Source organism: Mytilus edulis, chromosome 1 (assembly GCF_963676685.1).
Source record: "Mytilus edulis chromosome 1, xbMytEdul2.2, whole genome shotgun sequence".
Taxonomy (NCBI): domain Eukaryota; kingdom Metazoa; phylum Mollusca; class Bivalvia; order Mytilida; family Mytilidae; genus Mytilus; species Mytilus edulis.
In genome coordinates this window covers 125698284-125713727 of record NC_092344.1, presented here as the reverse complement: position 1 = coordinate 125713727, position 15444 = coordinate 125698284, and the positions used below count along the sequence as shown (strand labels likewise).

Genomic DNA, 15444 nt, shown 5'->3' with positions numbered 1-15444 from the left:
AACTAATCCTGATCTAACAGAAATTGAAAATTATATTGAAAAAACTAAAATAAATTACAAATTAAGTACAAAAGAAGGTAATGAAATTGACGGCAACCTGACAATAGAGGAATGTACACAATCTGTTTTTAAAATGAAACTTAATAAAACACCAGGTATCGATGGTCTCTCAATTGAATTTTATAGAGCTTTCTGGTCAAATTTACAAACCTTTGCTGTAGATGTTTTTAATAATTGCTATGAAAAAAAAGAATTAACAAATTCTCAGAAACTTGGATTGATTACCCTTATATACAAGAAAAATGACCCATTAAATTTAGATAATTATAGACCAATTACCTTACTAAATGTAGATACCAAAATTATAGCATACTCTCTTGCACAAAGACTGAAACCAATATTGCATAAAATCATTCATAGTGATCAAAACGGTTATGTAAAAAACAGATATATAGGATTTAATATTAGACAAATCCAGGATATTATAGATTATTCGGAAAAATTCAATGTAGATGGAGCTATCTTATTTTTAGACTTCACAAAGGCATTTGACTCGCTAGAATGGGAATTTATGTATTGTTCTTTAAAGAAATTTGGCTTCCAGGAATCTCTTTTGAGGTGGATAAATACTTTATACACAGATATAAAGGGTTGCATATTAAATAATGGCTGGATTTCAAGACCCTTCAACATTGAGCGCGGTATCCGTCAAGGGTGTCCCGCGAGTTCTATAATTTTCGTAATTGCTGTTGAAATTTTAGCTAGTAGATTAAGACAAAATAAAAATTTTAAAGGCTTTCAAATTAAACTAGATAATAAAACCCATACATTAAAATTAAGCCAGCTTGCAGACGACACCACTTTATTTTTAAATTCAAAACAAGAAGTGTCATTAACTCTGAATATTATAGAAATTTTTGGATCACTTTCAGGCCTAAAGCTTAACCGAAATAAAACAGAAGGAATATGGCTCGGCAATTTAAAAGCCTGCAAAGATAAAGTTGAAAACATTAATTTTACACAAAAACCTATAAAAGTTTTAGGAATATACTTTGGACTTAATAAAAATGAGTGTAAAAAATTAAACTTGCAACGACAATACGAAAAATCTGAAAAAATAATTAAAGATTGGAATAAAAGAAATTTAACTATGTTAGGTAAGATAACTCTTGTTAAATCATTAATCTTACCGAATATTACTTATGTTGCATCTGTAACCGAAATTGATAACGAATACCTAGCAAAATTTAAAAAAATAATATACAGTTTTATATGGAATAATAAAACTGAAAAGGTTAAAAGGGATATAATAAGTAAAAATTACCATGCTGGCGGGCTTAAAATGATAAACATAGATAAATATCTAGAAGCGATAAATATTAGTTGGGTAAAAAAACTCATCGAAAACGAAGATCTATCACCCAATTGGAAAGTATTACCAAGATTTTATTTTGATAAATTTGGACAAGAATTCCTTATATTTAAAATGAATTTCAACAATATTAATTTGGTCTATAAACTGAAAGAACTAATTCCACAATTTTACTTAAGAATAATCAAATCATGGATAAATACAAAATCTGAAAAGGAATTGGATCATCTATCATATAAACAAATAAGACAGCAGCTTATATGGGGCAATAAAAATATCAAATTAAACGGTAAATGTCTCATCTTCAAAAACTGGATAAACAGCAAAATTCTTTTTTTAAATGACATTATTGATAACAAAGGAAAATTTAATCAAAACATGATCTTAGATAAACTTTCCTGTCATGCTAACTGGTTTTCAGAATATTCTAAATTAATGAAAGCAATACCAAAACAGTGGTTACAAGAGCTAACTAAAGAAGAATCATTAAAAACAAAAGTTGCCACTGACTCCGAATATAAATTTAAAGATAAAAAAGGAAAAATGGTATCACTTAAAAACATTTCCTCCAAAGACATTTACATCTCCCTCTTAAATAGATATTATGAAAAACCAATAGGATTTCAAAAATGGGACAACATATTTATCTTGGAAAACAACACAAACAAAAGACAACAAATGCTAAATTATATCTTTTATTATATACAAGATAATAAATTCAAAACGTTAAGATGGAAATTTCTGCATTACATTTTACCAACCAAACAATTACTTTTCTCTTGGAAAATAACTAAAACTCCGCTATGTAATATTTGTGATGTCATCGAAGATTATGAGCACTACTTTTTAACATGCAAATTTCTGAAATCATTTTGGGATAAAATAAAACTTTTACTTGATAAACTTAAAATAGGACATCACATCATATCAATTAAATCACTTTTGTACGGATACAAAATAAACGATACAAGTTACTACAGTATAAATGATTTAATTACAATTATTATTTTTACTGTATACAAAGGATACTATACATCCGAACAAAAAACAAAACAAATTAATATGTTTGAAATTTTCAAAAAAGAATTTCTTCAATATCACGAAATATTGATAAATAAAGAAGGCAAATATGAAAAATTCCATAATCTGGTTGCAGAAAAAATTAAATTAATTTCATAAATTAGAATTTATTATACATCTTGTTATCATATTTTTATTCAGTTACATACATGTCATTATTACTATATATACATATTGTGCACTAACAAGTACTAACTTATCAATAAAATGCTATATACTAACGTTAACGAGGCCGGGATAAGGTACCGGTACTTCATGTATCTCTAACAAATGTAAAATTCAAATAAAATATTTTAACATTTAAAAAAAAAAAAAAAAAAAAAAAAAAGTTAAAGTTGTATCTTTATTAAGTGTTTGATCTCTGATATGCTAATGTCATTATACAAGTGCATATTGTTTCCTTATATGGCCATGTTATATTCAGCTTCAATCTGTTTCTAATAATGAGAAACGAACATCCTTTTATGAATTTCTACTATATATTAAACTCCCTGTTTAAAATGAAGTTCTATACAATAAGGTTTTCTCAAAAGAGTTGATGAAGTTTTGTTTTGAAACAAGTGAAAACTCTTTGATGACTAGTTCATTATTGTCAAGGAAAGATAGAATACTTTTATCTATAAAAGATGAAAGGACGTATGAACGAATTAGTTTCAATAGGATTACGAACGCTTTGAATTTTTTGTGATATGGATAAAATATTATGCATACATTGAAGGAAAAAGTAAAATGTATATGTACGTGCTTAGAAATAGAGAGAAAAGCTTACAAACAAAATCCTAAAAAGTGACGAAAAATTAACAAAAAAGCTGAGAAAAGCGTAGAAACAAAATCCTAAAAAGTGACGAAAAATTAACAAAAAAGCTATCTGACATAAGGACTGAGATACGACTGGTGAAAAATGAAAACAAAAGGTTTAAGAAATAACTGGTAAAAAATTACCAAAAAAACATATTTGACACAAGGACCTAGAGACCACTTGTGAAAATTCACAAAAAAAAAGCTATTTGACACAAGGACTAAAAAGACTACTTGTGAAAATTCACAAAAAAAAAGCTATTTGACACAAGGACCAAAAGACTACTTGTGAAAATTCACAAAAAAAGCTATTTGACACAAGGACCAAAAGACCACTAGTGAAAAATGAAGAAAGAAGCTACATTGTATTTGACACAAGGACCAAAAGACCACTAGTGAAAAATGAACAAAGAAGCTATATTGTATTTGACACAAGGAATGAAAGACTACTAGTGTAAAATGAAGAAAAAAGATATTTGACGCAAGAACTTACAGACTACTAGTGTAAAATGAAGAAAAAAGATATTTGACGCAAGAACTTACAGACTACTAGTGAAAAATGAAGAAAAAAAATATTTGACGCAAGAACTTACAGACTACTAGTGAAAAATGAAAAAACAAGAATGTGTCCACAGTACACGGATGCCCCACTCGCACTATCATTTTCTATGTTTAGTGGACCGTGAAATTGGAATAAATTCTCTAATTTGGCATTAAAATTAGAATGATGTTATCAAAGGGAACATGTATACTAAGTTTCAAGTTGATTGGACTTCTACTTTATCAAAAACTACCTTGACCAAAAACTTTAACCTGAAATTTGCACTATCATTTTCTATGTTCAGTGAACCGTAAAATTGGGGTCAAAACTATAATTTTGCATTTAAATTAGAAAGATCATATCATAGGGCACATGTATACTAAGTTTCAAGTTGATTGGACTTCAACTTCATCAAAAACTACCTTGACCAAAAACTTTAACCTGAAATTTGCACTATCATTTTCTATGTTCAGTGAACCGTAAAATTGGGGTCAAAACTATAATTTGGCATTTAAATTAGAAAGATCATATCATAGGGCACATGTATACTAAGTTTCAAGTTGATTGGACTTCTACTTTATCAAAAACTACCTTGACCAAAAACTTTAACCTGAAATTTGCACTATCATTTTCTATGTTCAGTGAACCGTAAAATTGGAGTCAAAACTATAATTTTGCATTTAAATTAGAAAGATCATATCATAGGGCACATGTATACTAAGTTTCAAGTTGATTGGACTTCAACTTCATCAAAAACTACCTTGACCAAAAACTTTAACCTGAAATTTGCACTATCATTTTCTATGTTCAGTGAACCGTAAAATTGGAGTCAAAACTATAATTTTGCATTTAAATTAGAAAGATCATATCATAGGGCACATGTATACTAAGTTTCAAGTTGATTGGACTTCAACTTCATCAAAAACTACCTTGACCAAAAACTTTAACCTGAAATTTGCACTATCATTTTCTATGTTCAGTGAACCGTAAAATTGGGGTCAAAACTATAATTTGGCATTTAAATTAGAAAGATCATATCATAGGGCACATGTATACTAAGTTTCAAGTTGATTGGACTTCAACTTCATCAAAAACTACCTTGACCAAAAACTTTAATCTGAAATTTGCACTATCATTTTCTATGTTCAGTGAACCGTAAAATTGGAGTCAAAACTATAATTTTGCATTTAAATTAGAAAGATCATATCATAGGGCACATGTATACTAAGTTTCAAGTTGATTGGACTTCAACTTCATCAAAAACTACCTTGACCAAAAACTTTAACCTGAAGCGGGACAGACAGACGAACGAACGAACAGACAGACAGACAGACAGACAGACGGACGGACGAACGGACCCACAGACCAGAAAACATAATGCCCCTCTACTATCGTAGGTGGGGCATTAAAAGATATTTGACGCAAGAACTTACAGACTATTAGTGAAAAATGAAGAAAAAAGATATTTGACGCAAGAACTTACAGACTACTAGTGTAAAATGAAGAAAAAAGATATTTGACGCAAGAACTTACAGACTACTAGTGTAAAATGAAGAAAAAAGATATTTGACGCAAGAACTTACAGACTATTAGTGAAAAATGAAGAAAAAAGATATTTGACGCAAGAACTTACAGACTACTAGTGAAAAATGAAGAAAAAGATATTTGACGCAAGAACTTACAGACTACTAGTGAAAAATGAATAACTAAGATATTTGACGCAAGAACTTGCAGACTACTAGTGAAAAATGAAGAACAAGAATGTGTCCAAAGTACACGGATGCCCCACTGGCACTATCATTTTCCATGTTCCATGAACCGTGAAATTAGGTAAAAAGTATAATTTGGCTTTAAAATTAGAAAGATCATATCATAAGCAGCAAGTATACAAAGTTTCAAGTTGATTGGACTTCAGTTTCATCACAAACTACCTTGACCAAAAACTTTAACCTGAAACTCCCATTTTCATTTTCAATGTTCAGTTGACCTTGAAATTGGGGTCAAAAGTCTAATTTGGCTTTAAAATTAGAAAGATCATATCATAAGCAACAAATGTACTAAGTTTCTAGTTGATTGGACTTCAGCTTCATCAAAAACTACCTTGACCAAAAACTTGCGGACGAACGAACGAACGAACGAACGGACGGACGGACGGACGAACGGACGGACGGACGAACGAACGGAGCCACAGACCAGAAAACATAATGTCCCTCTACTATCGTAGGTGGGGCATAAAAAAGATATTTGAGGCAAGAACTTACAGACTACTAGTGAAAAAATGAAGAAAAAAGATATTTGACGCAAGAACTTACAGACTACTAGTGAAAAATGAAGAAAAAAGATATTTGACGCAAGAACTTACAGACTACTAGTGAAAAATGAAGAAAAAAGATATTTGACGCAAGAACTAAGAAAGACTGCTGATACCTTAAAGATGTGAAACCAATTTCAACTAGGTATATAATCAATGGGGATTAAAATAAAATAAAAGGGTGAAGTACACGCAGGCACACGAGAAGAAAACGGAAAGTATTCAACATTTAAATTAACACACAAGGTTTAGTCCTCTGCTAGATATTCGTATTATATGATGTAGGCGTTTAGAACCTTCTGCGACCCATCAGTTTAACTGTCTAAAACATGCACAAGTGGGCGTTACTGAAGTACTTATGAAAATGATTCTATACAATAAATTACCTTGAAGATATGGAACTAATTTACATAACGCATCTCCATATATCCATATTTTATAGATCTTCTCTGCAACGGTCATTGGCACACATATGAACGCAACTGAAAAAAGAAACAGACAGTTAATTGCGTTTATCAAAATGCACAATAATATAACTAATGGTGACTTGTTTTCCTCTATCAAGGAAATCATGAAACGAAATACTGTTGAAAAACACGTCCTCTAAACGTAACAAATATGTTGTCTCAAGAAATCAAGCATCTTGATGTCAATTTCAGAGAATTTGTTGTCTGAACCAGAGTATTTTGTTTTACAAAGTATGATTATCCCTCCCTAAGACAAGATACTTGTACTGTATCTACATTGGTTATTCTTTTTATGAAACAAAGTAATACCAACTCTCTCAATTTGTATTTTAGTTTGGAATGGGAAATACTTTTATCAACATGTGACGTCGTTAAACCAATCACAATGGGATAAATTACCCGCGTTGCGATAAAGGAAGTGGTATTAAACCAGTTTACCACTCGAAGTCATGAAACCGATATTGTATGTATTTAATGTTACATCCCAGCTCCTTTGTTCTAACAGGGGTGATCTGAGCCGGATTACCCCTACCAGATCACCCAAGTTTGAGTGTCTTTGTTATGCATGCTTTCCTTTGTTCTGTAACAGTTCAGTTCAGTTCAGTTTCTTGTATATTCCTCCATTAAATGTGGAGCACTACCCAAAGGGTATAGTTTGAGCAACTATTTACACCTTAAAACATAGGGAAACAATTTATTATATTATATACAGATGACTGAATTTGGTTATAATGATCACTAAATAATAGATATCATAATTAATTCATAGGATTGTCATCATAAAGTTTTTAAAAAATATATAATGATCTATATGTGCTAGGGTGTAGGAAAATGTTAAAAAACAACTGCATATACATGTATTTACAAGAATTAAAAAGTTTAAAATTACTTATAATCATAGCTGAGGGTGCTATACATATATCAGGAATAATAATGAAAATTTCCTGTAAGACTTATGTAAAGTTGTTGGGGTTTGGACATAAATTTAAGGTATAATATATACAAAAATTTTCTTTACAGTTTCCTTTCTATATGGAGATCTTGTCATTACTCTTTTTAAATTATAACTGATATCTTACAATTTTAAAGGGAAGATTTATTTTTAAAAACTTATAAGCCGTAAAATAGTTGGATGGTATACTATTTGTAAGTAACAATTTTAAGAAGTTTACTTATACTGTACTTGTGATCAGGTTTTTTATCCTTTTTGTGCGCAGCAAGTGCATCTCATAACACATATTTCTAGCCAGAGTTTCAATGTTTTCATACACATTCGAAGTAACATTTTGGCGGGAATGTCAAATACACTAAAAAACTTATAATTAAAAGTATACGGAAAAGACTAAGTATCAAAATTCACGTAGAAACAATGCAGTGTATATGCTGGGATTCGAAGTCAAGACCTCAAGGATATCAAGCCACGACACATACCACTACACCAGGACGACTGGATACCAATTAGCAGTAATTAAACATACTTAAAGGAAGCAAAATCGTTTTATAAGTGGGGCGAGTTGTCAACCTTTATCATTAAGTGGGGTTTAAATCTTTTTCGTTAATGAGTGAGTTGTCAGACTGATGGTTCAATTTGATTTTTACACTTTTTCAAAAGTGGGACGAGTCGGTAAACAAGAGTGGGGCGATTTTTTTTTATAAAGTGGCGATACAGTATGGACCGATTGGCAAGTGGGGTGAGTTTACATTCTTTGATATCTACTCATCATGTTCGGGGGTCACAAAGGGTATACATCATAGTAATATATAAAGTATATTATAATGGTTGTGTGGCCTTCTAAACTAGATTTTATAAATTGTAAATGGTTTTTCGTTTAATCTAAAACAGCTGGGATGTAAAATAGTTATCCCAGTCGGACTTGGTGTGTCAGTGTTAGATCACCCTCTGGCCTCCGGCCATCGGGGTGATCTTGCACTGACACATCGCGTCCTTGCGGGATAACTATTAAGTATTAAACCAGTTTATCTCCAATTGCTCGAACATCAACCAGTGTAAGTCGTTTAATCAATATCATATGTATTAAGTGGATTAAAAACTAACGCTGCTAACTAACACATATGTAGTTAGTGGTTTAATCGATATCATATGTTTTAGTGGTTACATCGATATCATATGTATTTAGTGGTTAAATCAATATCATATGTTTTAGTGGTTACATCGATATCATATAATGTTTTTAGTGGTTTTATCGATATTATATGTTTTAGTGGTTACATCGATATCATATGTTTTAGTGGTTACATCGATATCATATGTTTTAGTGGTTACATCGATATCATATAATGTTTATAGTGGTTAAATCGATATCATATGTTTTAGTGGTTACATCGATATCATATGTTTTAGTGGTTACATCGATATCATAAGTTTTAGTGGTTACATCGATATCATATAATGTTTATAGTGGTTTTATCGATATTATATGTATTTAGTGGTTTAATTATATAATATGTACTTAGTGGTATCAATCCCGTGTATTTTCAACTGTTCGAACTTTAGCCAGTGTTAGTTTTTAATCCGATTTTGTTTTCTCTACAGCATAATTTTTTTTCTATATCAATCATTTATGTCATAATATTTTGATTTATAAAATAATATTTTGATTTATATATAATATAACATTTTGTTATCTGTAAGGTTCATTACACGACTGGTATATGTTGTAAAGCTTCTTAAATTTCTCCTTCCTACTGATTTACTGATTACGTACCAAAGATTTTATTATTTCCAGTCGCTTTTATTTAATTCTTGAAGAAAATACGATATACACTGCACAAAGGAATTGAAATATCATATGCTGATAAAACATTTCGCTTTTTTTTATTCTGCCTATACCTGTTATTGTAAACATAATTGTACTGACCTATCTGTTTCTCCACACACTCAATCTCTCATTCCCGTTGTTGTAAACATAATTGTACTGACCTATCTGATTCTCCACACACTCAATCTCTCATTCCTGTTGTTGTAAACATAATTGTACTGACCTATCTGTTTCTCCACACACTCAATCTCTCATTCCCGTTGTTGTAAACATAATTGTACTGACCTATCTGATTCTCCACACACTTAATCTCTCATACCTGTTATTGTAAACAGAATTGTATTGACCTTTCTGTTTCTCCACACACTCAATCTCCCATTCCTGTTATTGTAAACATAATTGTACTGACCTATCTGTTTCTCCACATACTCAATCTCTCATTCCTGTTATTGTAAACATAATTGTACTGACCTATCTGTTTCTCCACACACTCAATCTCTCATTCCTGTTATTGTAAACATAATTGTACTGACCTATCTGTTTCTCCACACACTCAATCTCTCATTCCTGTTATTGTAAACATAATTGTACTGACCTTTCTGTTTCTCCACACACTCAATCTCTCATTCCTGTTATTGTAAACAGAATTGTACTGACCTTTCTGTTTCTCCACACACTCAATCTCTCATTCCTGTTATTGTAAACATAATTGTACTGACCTATCTGTTTCTCCACACACTCAATCTCTCATTCCCGTTGTTGTAAACATAATTGTACTGACCTATCTGATTCTCCACACACTCAATCTCTCATACCTGTTATTGTAAACATAATTGTACTGACCTATCTGTTTCTCCACACACTTAATCTCTCATTCCTGTTATTGTAAACATAATTGTACTGACCTATCTGTTTCTCCACACACTCAATCTCTCATACCTGTTATTGTAAACATAATTGTACTGACCTATCTGTTTCTCCACACACTTAATCTCTCATTCCTGTTATTGTAAACATAATTGTACTGACCTTTCTGTTTCTCCACACACTCAATCTCTCATTCCTGTTATTGTAAACATAATTGTACTGACCTATCTGTTTCTCCACACACTTAATCTCTCATACCTGTTATTGTAAACATAATTGTACTGACCTATCTGTTTCTCCACACACTCAATCTCTCATTCCTGTTATTGTAAACATAATTGTACTGACCTATCTGTTTCTCCACACACTTAATCTCTCATACCTGTTATTGTAAACATAATTGTACTGACCTTTCTGTTTCTCCACACACTCAATCTCTCATTCCTGTTATTGTAAACATAATTGTACTGACCTATCTGTTTCTCCACACACTTAATCTCTCATACCTGTTATTGTAAACATAATTGTACTGACCTATCTGTTTCTCCACACACTCAATCTCTCATTCCTGTTATTGTAAACATAATTGTACTGACCTATCTGTTTCTCCACACACTCAATCTCTCATTCCTGTTATTGTAAACAGAATTGTACTGACCTATCTGTTTCTCCACACACTTAATCTCTCGTACCTGTTAGGCAGCAACCATTTGATTTTCTGGGGGGGGGCTATGGTTTTTTTTCCTGTACAAACTTTTTTTTTCGCCTGCGGCGAAAAACAATCTATTTTTTTCGCGACAAGTCGAAAACAATTCTTTTCTTTCAATTTTAGCATTACATATAGTGGCAGCTGAGGGTGAAACAAACAATTTTTTTTCTCAGAATCAAAAACAAATTATTTTTTTCTCCAAAAACTGGAAACAAACTTTTTTTTCCAAAAAAAAACCATAGCCCCCCCCCCCCCCCCCCCAGAAAATCAAATGGTTGCTGCCTTATTGTAAACATAATTGTACTGACCTATCTGTTTCTCCACACACTCAATCTCTCATACCTGTTATTGTAAACAGAATTGTACTGACCTATCTGTTTCTCCACACACTTAATCTCTCATACCTGTTATTGTAAACAGAATTGTACTGACCTATCTGTTTCTCCACACACTTAATCTCTCATACCTGTTATTGTAAACAGAATTGTACTGACCTATCTGTTTCTCCACACACTCAATCTCTCATTCCTGTTATTGTAAACAGAATTGTACTGACCTATCTGTTTCTCCACACACTCAATCTCTCATTCCTGTTATTGTAAACATAATTGTACTGACCTATCTGTTTCTCCACACACTCAATCTCTCATACCTGTTATTGTAAACATAATTGTACTGACCTATCTGTTTCTCCACACACTCAATCTCTCATTCCTGTTATTGTAAACATAATTGTACTGACCTATCTGTTTCTCCACACACTCAATCTCTCATTCCTGTTATTGTAAACATAATTGTACTGACCTATCTGTTTCTCCACATACTCAATCTCTCATTCCTGTTATTGTAAACATAATTGTACTGACCTATCTGTTTCTCCACATACTCAATCTCTCATACCTGTTATTGTAAACATAATTGTACTGACCTATCTGTTTCTCCACACACTCAATCTCTCATTCCTGTTGTTGTAAACAGAATTGTACTGACCTATCTGTTTCTCCACACACTCAATCTCTCATTCCTGTTATTGTAAACAGAATTGTACTGACCTATCTGTTTCTCCACACACTCAATCTCTCATACCTGTTATTGTAAACATAATTGTACTGACCTATCTGTTTCTCCACATACTCAATCTCTCATACCTGTTATTGTAAACATAATTGTATTGACCTATCTGTTTCTCCAAATACTCAATCTCTCATTCCTGTTGTTGTAAACAGAATTGTACTGACCTATCTGTTTCTCCACACACTCAATCTCTCATTCCTGTTATTGTAAACAGAATTGTACTGACCTATCTGTTTCTCCACACACTCAATCTCTCATACCTGTTATTGTAAACATAATTGTACTAACCTATCTGTTTCTCCACACACTTAATCTCTCATACCTGTTATTGTAAACATAATTGTACTAACCTATCTGTTTCTCCACACACTCAATCTCTCATTCCTGTTATTGTAAACATAATTGTACTGACCTATCTGTTTCTCCACATACTCAATCTCTCATTCCTGTTATTGTAAACAGAATTGTACTGACCTACCTGTTTCTCCACACACTCAATCTCTCATACCTGTTATTGTAAACATCATTGTACTGACCTATCTGTTTCTCCACACACTCAATCTCTCATACCTGTTGTTGTAAACATAATTGTACTGACCTATCTGTTTCTCCACACACTCAATTTTTCATTCCTGTTTTTGTAAACAGAATTGTACTGACCTATCTGTTTCTCCACACACTCAATCTCTCATACCTGTTGTTGTAAACATAATTGTACTGACCTATCTGTTTCTCCACACACTCAATTTTTCATTCCTGTCTTTGTAAACAGAATTGTACTGACCTATCTGTTTCTCCACACACTCAATCTCTCATTCCTGTTATTGTAAACATAACGGTACTGACCTATCTGTTTCTCCACACACTCAATCTCTCATTCCTGTTATTGTAAACATAATTGTACTGACCTATCTGTTTCTCCACACACTCAATCTCTCATTCCTGTTATTGTAAACATAATTGTACTGACCTATCTGTTTCTCCACACACTCAATCTCTCATACCTGTTATTGTAAACATAATTGTACTAACCTATCTGTTTCTCCACACACTCAATCTCTCATTCCTGTTATTGTAAACAGAATTGTACTGACCTATCTGTTTCTCCACACTCAATCTCTCATACCTGTTATTGTAAACATAATTGTACTGACCTATCTGTTTCTCCACATACTCAATCTCTCATTCCTGTTATTGTAAACATAAGTGTACTGACCTATCTGTTTCTCCACACTCAATCTCTCATACCTGTTATTGTAAACAAAATTGTACTGACCTATCTGTTTCTCCACACACTCAATCTCTCATTCCTGTTGTTGTAAACAGAATTGTACTGACCTATCTGTTTCTCCACATACTCAATCTCTCATTCCTGTTATTGTAAACATAAGTGTACTGACCTATCTGTTTCTCCACACTCAATCTCTCATACCTGTTATTGTAAACAAAATTGTACTGACCTATCTGTTTCTCCACACACTTAATCTCTCATTCCTGTTATTGTAAACATAATTGTACTGACCTATCTGTTTCTCCACACACTTAATCTCTCATACCTGTTATTGTAAACATAATTGTACTGACCTATCTGTTTCTCCACACACTCAATCTCTCATTCCTGTTATTGTAAACATAATTGTACTAACCTATCTGTTTCTCCACACACTCAATCTCTCATACCTGTTATTGTAAACAGAATTGTACTGACCTATCTGTTTCTCCACACACTCAATCTCTCATTCCTGTTATTGTAAACATAATTGTACTAACCTATCTGTTTCTCCACACACTCAATCTCTCATTCCTGTTATTGTAAACAGAATTGTACTGACCTATCTGTTTCTCCACACACTCAATCTCTCATTCCTGTTATTTTAAACATAATTGTACTGACCTATCTGTTTCTCCACACACTCAATCTCTCATTCCTGTTATTGTAAACATAATTATTGTACTGACCTATCTGTTTCTCCACATACTCAATCTCTCATTCCTGTTATTGTAAACATAAGTGTACTGACCTATCTGTTTCTCCACACTCAATCTCTCATACCTGTTATTGTAAACAAAATTGTACTGACCTATCTGTTTCTCCACACACTCAATCTCTCATTCCTGTTGTTGTAAACAGAATTGTACTGACCTATCTGTTTCTCCACATACTCAATCTCTCATTCCTGTTATTGTAAACATAAGTGTACTGACCTATCTGTTTCTCCACACTCAATCTCTCATACCTGTTATTGTAAACAAAATTGTACTGACCTATCTGTTTCTCCAAATACTCAATCTCTCATTCCTGTTGTTGTAAACAGAATTGTACTGACCTATCTGTTTCTCCACACACTCAATCTCTCATTCCTGTTATTGTAAACAGAATTGTACTGACCTATCTGTTTCTCCACACACTCAATCTCTCATTCCTGTTATTGTAAACATAATTGTACTGACCTATCTGTTTCTCCACATACTCAATCTCTCATTCCTGTTATTGTAAACATAAGTGTACTGACCTATCTGTTTCTCCACACTCAATCTCTCATACCTGTTATTGTAAACAAAATTGTACTGACCTATCTGTTTCTCCACACACTCAATCTCTCATTCCTGTTGTTGTAAACAGAATTGTACTGACCTATCTGTTTCTCCACATACTCAATCTCTCATTCCTGTTATTGTAAACATAAGTGTACTGACCTATCTGTTTCTCCACACTCAATCTCTCATACCTGTTATTGTAAACAAAATTGTACTGACCTATCTGTTTCTCCACACACTCAATCTCTCATTCCTGTTATTGTAAACATAATTGTACTGACCTATCTGTTTCTCCACACACTCAATCTCTCATTCCTGTTATTGTAAACATAATTGTACTGACCTATCTGTTTCTCCACACACTCAATCTCTCATTCCTGTTATTGTAAACATAATTGTACTGACCTATCTGATTCTCCACACACTCAATCTCTCATTCCTGTTGTTGTAAACATAATTGTACTGACCTATATGTTTCTCCACACACTCAATCTCTCATTCCTGTTATTGTAAACATAATTGTACTGACCTATCTGTTTCTCCACATACTCAATCTCTCATACCTGTTATTGTAAACAGAATTGTACTGACCTATATGTTTCTCCACACACTCAATCTCTCATTCCTGTTATTGTAAACATAATTGTACTGACCTATCTGTTTCTCCACACACTCAATCTCTCATTCCTGTTATTGTAAACATAAGTGTACTGACCTATCTGTTTCTCCACACTCAATCTCTCATACCTGTTATTGTAAACAAAATTGTACTGACCTATCTGTTTCTCCACACACTCAATCTCTCATTCCTGTTGTTGTAAACAGAATTGTACTGACCTATCTGTTTCTCCACATACTCAATCTCTCATTCCTGTTATTGTAAACATAAGTGTACTGACCTATCTGT

The 15444-nt window shown here is 32.5% G+C and overlaps 1 protein-coding gene across 1 annotated transcript in view; it reads right to left on the bottom strand.

The window, feature by feature from the left end:
* LOC139506051 (QRFP-like peptide receptor) overlaps positions 1–15444 on the bottom strand; it is a 79880-nt gene that overhangs the window by 17231 nt on the left and 47205 nt on the right. Inside the window, exon 2 of the mRNA XM_071295338.1 lies at positions 6489–6584. Within this exon, the coding sequence (XP_071151439.1) occupies positions 6489–6584 (96 nt within the window). The remainder of the gene's footprint in view (positions 1–6488; positions 6585–15444) is intronic.